The sequence below is a fragment of the Sturnira hondurensis genome, unplaced genomic scaffold (genome assembly GCF_014824575.4).
Source record: "Sturnira hondurensis isolate 20B ecotype Veracruz unplaced genomic scaffold, ASM1482457v3 Scaffold0018728, whole genome shotgun sequence".
Lineage (NCBI taxonomy): Eukaryota > Metazoa > Chordata > Mammalia > Chiroptera > Phyllostomidae > Sturnira > Sturnira hondurensis.
Window position 1 is genome coordinate 15991247 of NW_028091359.1, and position 7401 is coordinate 15998647.

At 57.4% G+C, this 7401-nt stretch overlaps 1 protein-coding gene across 1 annotated transcript; it reads left to right on the plus strand.

Annotated features, from left to right (window-relative positions):
• Positions 1 to 1861: 1861 nt before the first annotated feature.
• On the plus strand, positions 1862 to 6166 carry LOC119003584 (galectin-9-like). The gene is made up of 4 exons (XM_037070038.1): positions 1862 to 1993; positions 2449 to 2537; positions 2674 to 2836; positions 5365 to 6166. The coding sequence occupies exons 1-4, from the start codon at positions 1862 to 1864 to the stop codon at positions 5509 to 5511; spliced, it is 531 nt and encodes a 176-aa protein (XP_036925933.1). The 3' UTR covers positions 5512 to 6166.
• The last annotated feature ends 1235 nt before the right edge of the window (positions 6167 to 7401 follow it).

The window sequence follows — 7401 nt, forward strand, 5'->3', positions numbered from 1 at the left end:
GGGGCAGCTCAGGGGGGGGCTGCAGAGGGGCCCTCTGGGGAGGGAGGGAGGAGTGGGGCCACCCCTGAAGAGTGGGATGCACAGGGCTGGTTTGCACCTTTGTGCCAGGTGTGAGGGCCCTGTGTGCAGGTGAATTGGTTAGACCCTCTGAGCTTTATGATCCCCACGGCATTCATGGGAAAACTGAGGCTCTGAGACACTGAGGCCACTTGCCACATGTGCCCGGATGGTAAGTGGCAGAGAAGGGAGGCGCCTGTATTTACCTCCAGAGGGAGGTGCCCACAGAGAGAGCAGTAATGGGGGAAGGGGGGCAAGTGGCAGCCCCGGGCCCAGCAGGCCTGTGAGGTTGAGTGTCCTGGTTCCAGCCCATAGTGTCCATAGACACCTCTCCCAGCCTTGTTCTTGAGGGGCGGAAGAGATGGACTGACAGAGCCCTTCTGGGTGGGAGCATGAGATAGGCAGGTGGGCAGCAACAGAGTGCTGGGAGCAGTCTATAGTGGCGGTTGCTGCCTGGGCTTCACATTGCAGCCCACCTCAGCAGGGCCCCTGGCATGGCCTGAATCCCCCCGCAGTCACCGGCCCCTGGGCTCTCCTTGAGGAAGGACTGATGGTTGGGCTGGAGAAAGCTGAGCCAGGTCTGCTTGGTGCATCCAGGGGGCTTCAGGGTCAGAATGTGTGACCTCAGGCTCCTTTCCTGTAAGATGGAGGATCCCAGGGCTCTTACCAGGCCCTGACATATTCTTATCCTGGTGGCTGGTTTTTACTTTTAAATGCCTGGACTCACAGTTTTTCAAATCTGAAGGAAAACCTACCATGAGCAGTTAAAACAGGGCCTTGTAGTCCAGACAGAAATGAGGATGTGTGTTGCCCCCACAGGGGCCTGGAGCACCTGTCCACCCCACATGGTCTCCCCTTCTGGTGTCCCCCTGACTCCTAGCAGTCAGGAGTGACCTTCCTCTTCCTCCAAAATGTGCTGGGAGGTCACAGGACCCGGCTGTTCTGCTGAAGAGCTGAACACCATGAGGGCTTCTCCAGGGCCCTTACCCCCCCATTCCTGCCCCCCAGCAGCCCATCTGGCCCAGCCTCCGCAGGGGCTAGGAGGGAAGCTGGGGGCACAAGCGGGACAGGACTGGTGTTTGGTCCGGGAAAGCACTGGGCAAACCTGGAGCCAGGGTGTCTGTGTCTCCTCGTGAGCAGCAGCTGCGCGGGTCACACTAAAACTACAGCTGCTGGTGCGCAAATCCCACTGCATCTCTGACCAGCTGCATGGCCTTGGGCTGTCCCCAAACCTTCCTGTGCCTCAGTGTCCTCATCTGTGGCAGTGGCGCTGATAATGGCCAGGGTTGCTGCAAACGTAACCAGAAAACAGACGGGGAGATTGGCCACGAGAAGAGCCTCCAGCCCTTGGGCCGCAGCGCCCTTTGGCTGAAAGCCTCGCACTGACCCCTGTGGTGAGCCTCTTTGCCTGCTGTGACTGGGTGCTCGCTGGGGTCACTGGGCCTCCGGAAACAGGCTGCCTACCCACTAGCCTGTAGGGCCTGGCCCTCTCTCCCAACCTCCAGGCAGGACCCTGAGGACTACCAGGAAAATCGGTCCTTCTGTGACTGAGAGGAGAGAACGGTGGCCCCAGCACCTGGGTCTGAGGCCCTGCACGCTCACATCCCCGCGGTGTCACTGCTGGTCACAGACGAGAGTCGCTGTTCCCCTTCCTCCTGCTGGAACAAGTCAGACGGGCACCCTGGAGGGAGCAGAGCTGCCTGTGGAGGGCCCAGGCCAGGCGGCTGTGGAGGGTCTGGGACTATGGCAGGAAGTTCCACCCAGGCCACCAGGAGAGGGGGCGAAGGGGAGGGCCCAGGGGCTGATGCTTCATGTTGGAGCCTCCCCTCAGAGTGTGTGTGGGGGCCTGGGTTGGACCCAACCCCACCCTGAATGTCCTGGGGTCTTTTCAACAAACCCGGTGGTCCCACCTGGGATGTACCCCAACCCGACCTACGTAAGTGATTTCTCAGGGAGGGTGGAGGGTTGGTGTTTCTGGCAGCGTGGGAGGTGAAGGGCAGCTCACAAAATGAAAAGCAGTCCTTGAGGAAGCTGAAGTTCAACACCCAAGTAGATGAGAAGTCGTCGAAAGGAGCTTTCACCTTCAACAGCGTCCCTTCATCACGAGCACATTATGTGACTGTCCCTCCTCAGCCCCAGTGTCCCCTGTGTCAGGCCTAAGTCCTTCTCAGGACAGTTTGAGCCCACTAATTACTTTGAGGATCCCTGGAAAGTTTCCCTTTGGCATTTACAACCAGGTAAAGGCACCACTTTCTTAAAGAGATGTGACTCCCAGGGACAGTTGTCAGACTCAGTGCATAGTCCGAATTCATGGAAATTGGCGGGAGGTTCCCCCTACGGTGGTTGCTGTTCTGGCTGCCGCTGGCTGACCTGCTCCTCTTCCATCAGCAGCCGTTACCTTACTTCACTGCCATCCTGGGCGGGATGTGCCCCTGCAAGAGCATCACCGTGTCAGGCACAGTCCTGCCCAGTGCTCAGAGGTAAGTCTGGGCTCCCGGGGAAGAGAGCTACCCCAAGCTCATTCTAGCCTCTCCCCCTGGTTCTGGGCAGGCTGGGGAGAAGCAGGGCCCAGAGCTCAGTGGGCAGAGGAGACTCATGTGAGCTGCCTACCGCCAGGTTCCACATCAACCTGCGATCTGGGAGCGACATCGCCTTCCACCTGAACCCCCGTTTTGACCAAAACACCGTGGTCTGCAACACGCTGATCAATGGCTCTTGGGGGCCTGAGCAGTACTCCGTATCAAAAACAATGCCCTTCTCCAGAGGCCAGGGCTTCTCGGTAGGTGCTGCAGCCTGGAGCTCTGAGGGGCTCTGAGGGGCAGTTGAGGCGGGGGTGGGGGTGTCTGTGGGCCCCGGGGAGCGGCTGGGAGCTGAGGCCCCCGGGGTGAGGGCTGGGCCCAGAAGAAGAGAATGTGGTCACCAAATATTTGTTGTTATGGTTTTAGAATTACTGTCACCCATCGTGGGGGCAACTTTTCCCGAGAGTTTCCCCGTTCACCACAGGTGAAAGTAAACACTACCAAGACATTATCTGCTTAGAGAGGAGAGGTGGCCAGTTTCTCTGAGGAAAAAGGCCTGGAAGTGCTGGCCAGTTTGTCCGAGGAAAAAGGCCTTGAGTCCCTTTCTCCAAGGGCTTTTATTGGGTTGTGATACACAGGAATACAGGGCAGCAAGGATCAAACAGTAGATAACATTTCAAAGAAATCTGGGGGCTTAGTTTGAGTCAGAGTCTGTCAGGAAGAGGGTATGCAGAAACTTTAGGGTTTCCTGCTCAGACCCTTAACGTATGAATGAAAACACTCTTAGCAAAGCAGGTTTCACAGGATTTTGAGGAAGCCTTTGAGATGCCAGATTTTTTTCCAAGATCCACTCTAGCAAAGCAAGGAGCTGCACCCTCCCCATCAGTTATTCAGGCTTAACTGGATTAGAGCCAGGAAGCGCTTCTCCCAGAGGACGTGTGGACTCGGGCTATGTCACATAGCCAGGGGGCAAGGGTCCCTTGCTCGCTCTTTGTTGCAGCCCCCCAAGGCCTTCCATGATGGCCTCCCAAGTGGTTGAGTCTGGCCTAGGTTGCTCCTCGGTGTGAGGGGTCTTACCTATCATGGACATCTGACCGTGCTTTGGGGGCAGGGAGGAAACTGAGGCAGCATTTGCTACCAGAGATAAGCTTTGTCTCCTGTGGCTCACATTCCGGAGGTTGCTCGCTCATCCTTAGCCACGGAGGGTAGTTACAATTCCTGAAACCAGGCAGAGCGGTCCTCAACACCCCATACAGAGGTAGTGTTATCTGTTGTTCACAGGTGGGAAACAACTCAAGTTCAGGGTCCTCACCTGAGGTCACACAGCCAATAAGTGCCAAATCGAGCCCCAAATGAGGTGTCATTTATTTATTCATCCACTCACTCACTCATTCATTCATCACTCATGAGCTCTGTTACCAAGGCCACTTAGTGCAGGAAGTAGTCCAGGTGTTGGGGGAGGGGAGAGAGCCATGAAGCCAGCAGACAACTTCCTGCCCCTGAACTTCACAGCTGAGGTGGCAGAGAATCACTGCAGGTCACCACAGGTGCTTCGCTGAAAGCAGAAGAGCCTTCTACTGGGGAGGAGTGAGGCCTGATCAGGGGCCACACCAACTGAGTTGGGGACAGCTCTCAGAGGCCACAGTGCAGTGGAGGCCTCAGGGATAGAAGGAGACGCCCACAGAGCCCTGAGGGGTGCATTCCCGGAGATGTGGGAGAGAGCGGCTGTTACTGCAACAGTGAGGGTCACAGGCGGAGACTGTGCAGGAATGGGGAGTCGGGGAGGCTGGAGGCCGGGATAGCAGGTAGGGGTTCCCAACCCGACTACAGACTCAAATCACCCAGAGAGCCTGACATGGAAAAACCCAGGCCTGGCCCCGCCCTGGGCCAAGCAGAGAGAGCCTGGGAGTCTGTGTTTTAAATAGGCCCTGACACTCCTCCCCTGGGTAGCACACGACCCACATAGGGCCTTGAGGGCCACGGAAAAGCGTCTGGATTTTGACAGAGGGAGTTGGAGTGTTTTGAGCCTGAGAGCCATCTCCTTCGACTCAGAGACACTGTGTGACTGTGAACAAGTGACGTGGCTGCTCTGAGCCTCCGTTTTTTCCATTGGAAAAATGAGACTAATAGCAACAGTGACCTCGGAGATGTGAGAGTGCACTGAGCCCGTGTTGGGCCAGGCTCAGCACAGAGCCCGGCCCACAGGAAGTGTGCTGCCTGGGCTGGGAGCTGTGGGGGGTGACGGCGTTTCCACACATGTGTTCCCACCACCTTGCAGAGAGTATTTGGGCCTAAAAGCCAAGTTAGGAGGGGCCACTGCAGGAGTGCCAGCCTGGAGCACTCCTGGGTGCGGGTACCAGGGACATGGCGGGTACAAGGCAGAGCCCCTGCCCCTGGAGGCTCAGGGTCCAGTGGGAGAGTGAGGATGGGGGTGGGGACAGGACCTGAGGGGGCTCCTGACTTGAGTAGCAGGGGTGAGGCGGTGGCAGAAGGCAGGGAAGCCCAGCTGGAGAGGGGTGAACCCTGAAAGGGGATGAGCAGTTCCCCATGTGGGCGAGGTGTGTGGTGGGGCACCCGGGGGAGGGCATTCTATGCCCGGGGAACAGAATATGTAAAAGGACGGGAAGGAGAGTGTGTTAAGAGTGAATCCCGTGTGATTGGATGTGAGCGTGGGGCCTGCTTGATGGATGATAGTCAAAGGCAGGGAGAGGGAGGAAGCCCCAGCCTGCGTTTAGGTTTGCGGACTTTCCAAGTGCAGTGCAAATGACACGGCCATCTGTCTGTCCAGGTGTGGATCAGGTGTGAGGACACTGGCTTCAAGGTGGCAGTGAACGGTCAGCACCTGTTTGACTACAACCACCGTGTGACGGACCTGCCCGCCATCAATGTCCTGGAAGTGGCAGGTGATGTCCAGGTGACCCACGTGCAAACATAGGCGGGTTCCTGGCCCTGGGGACTCGGCCTAGAGTGTGTGCTGTCTGGATCTGCTCATCACCTCCACCTTTCCTATCCTTGTCCTTGCTCCAGCCCTTCCCAGCCCTTCCCAGCTCTTCCCAGCCCTTCCCAGTCCACCAAGGATCTGGAGGAATCAGGTCCCTGTGTGGCCCTGCTTCTGGCTGCAGCCCCCTGAGGTGGAGACAGCAGCTGGCTGGCACTGCCTTCCTCAGCCTGGGCACCACCTGGGGCTCCAGATGCCCAATCCTAACATCCAAGGAAGGGAGTGGTGTGTGCAGGCTGAAGCCCCATGCTCTGTCCCCTGGGCACAAAGGGAGGGTCGTGGGCCTTTCCATGGTCCCAGCTGACCCCCGTCTACCTTGGATCCCATGTCCCAGTGTCCATTCAAGTACACCTCAGGCTCAAGCTACCAACTGGTCACTCACATGGGAGGTGAACTCCTTAGCTCCTCCTCTTTCTCCAACCTTAACCTTTCCTTGTACCATCACCATCTCCTTGTACCCTCTTCAAGAAAGTGACCCTGATTGACACCTGCTTGTCTCCACCAACACACAGGACCCTCTTCAGCTGGAGGCCCCCCTTTTCCATTGTCCTTCAAATAAAGTGACAAAGAAATATCCCTGGTGTCCCACATACACGGGATGACTGTGGTTTATCAACTGTGTTGGAGACACATGGGTTTCTGGAATCGGGGAGGTCCTGGCCAAGGAGGGAGCCCAGGCACACTTGGATGGGAGTGTCCTGACTCATTTCTGCTCTCAATGGGTCCACACACATCCTACAGGTGTGTGGGAGGAAGCAGCTGGACTCAGGCTCTTTGCAAGGAACATCTGACAGGAAGCTTGGTAGCAGAGTTGTAGCCAGGAGGCAGCCCCATGCTTCTGAGATGGGCCAAGGGCTGGGCGGGGGCCTGTGAGGGCCAGGGCAGGGCCAGGAAGACAGAGGGCAGGGCAGGTCATCTGTGGAAGGAGGTGGAAGGTAGGGTGAGGAACTGACCCAGAGGAAAGCTTGTTGGTGGTTGCACTATGGGTCCCCCAGTGTTAGGGGGAGGCGGTGCTGGGGAAAGTGGCTCAGTGTGTGGGTCTGCCAGCTCCTGGGCCAGTGCAGGGGGACCCAGATATTGTCCACGTGATGCCAACCCACCATGATATTCCATCAAGAACCCAGGGCCTCAGGAATCAGGGCTCGGGCTCAAAGCCTAGTCACGGAGCCAAGATTACCTACTGCACCTGAAAGCTAGTTTGAAGTGAGGAATATTGGGCGCCACCACGCACCTCAATCAGAGTCTGCATTGGAGAGACATTTTAGGCGGTTAGCATGTAGGTGAGCCTGGGAGAGGCACTAGGCTAGGTGACCTATCCTCCGCCACCATTGTGCCAAGCACCGCTGGGATGGCGCAGGTTGGTGTGTCCCCTCTTCCCCCACCACCCTATCTGAGTGGGGGCCTGGGAGACAAGGAAACACAGGCCAAACCCCAGCCAGAAGCCACATTTCACCCGACCCTCAGTCACCCCTGGCTGAGTGCCTTCCTCGTTCCCACTGGGAGAAGGACACATGGGTCAGTCCCTTGAAAAGCTTTCCCCATGGGAGATATGTGTCCTTCACACACTGCCAAGGCCTTGACCATAGCCCAACATGACCTGCCTTGTCATCCAGGTGCCAATTCATTTTGGCCAAAGTCTCATGAACGAGTGGCCCCAGAGCAAAATGCAGCAGCTTCGTCAGAAGGCCAATATCTGTGGTGTCTCCCCTAAAGAGCTGTCATCCTGGGCAGCATCGCACCCCTGCTGCGCCCCAGGGGAGGTGCCTCCTGTGTGAGGCTGGGCTGAGACCAGTGCTCCCTCCCTCATCACAGGTTCCCAGATGTGCA

What these genes read in the sequence shown, in the direction of transcription:
- LOC119003584 (XM_037070038.1), top strand. Translation starts at nt 1,862, where the DNA reads ATGCTTCATGTTGGAGCCTCCCCTCAGAGTGTGTGTGGGGGCCTGGGT. An exon ending in TGTACCCCAACCCGACCTAC is followed by an intron (nt 1,994 to 2,448) that starts GTAAGTGATTTC and finishes TTCCATCAGCAG; the next exon opens with CCGTTACCTTACTTCACTGC. An exon ending in GTCCTGCCCAGTGCTCAGAG is followed by an intron (nt 2,538 to 2,673) that starts GTAAGTCTGGGC and finishes GCCTACCGCCAG; the next exon opens with GTTCCACATCAACCTGCGAT.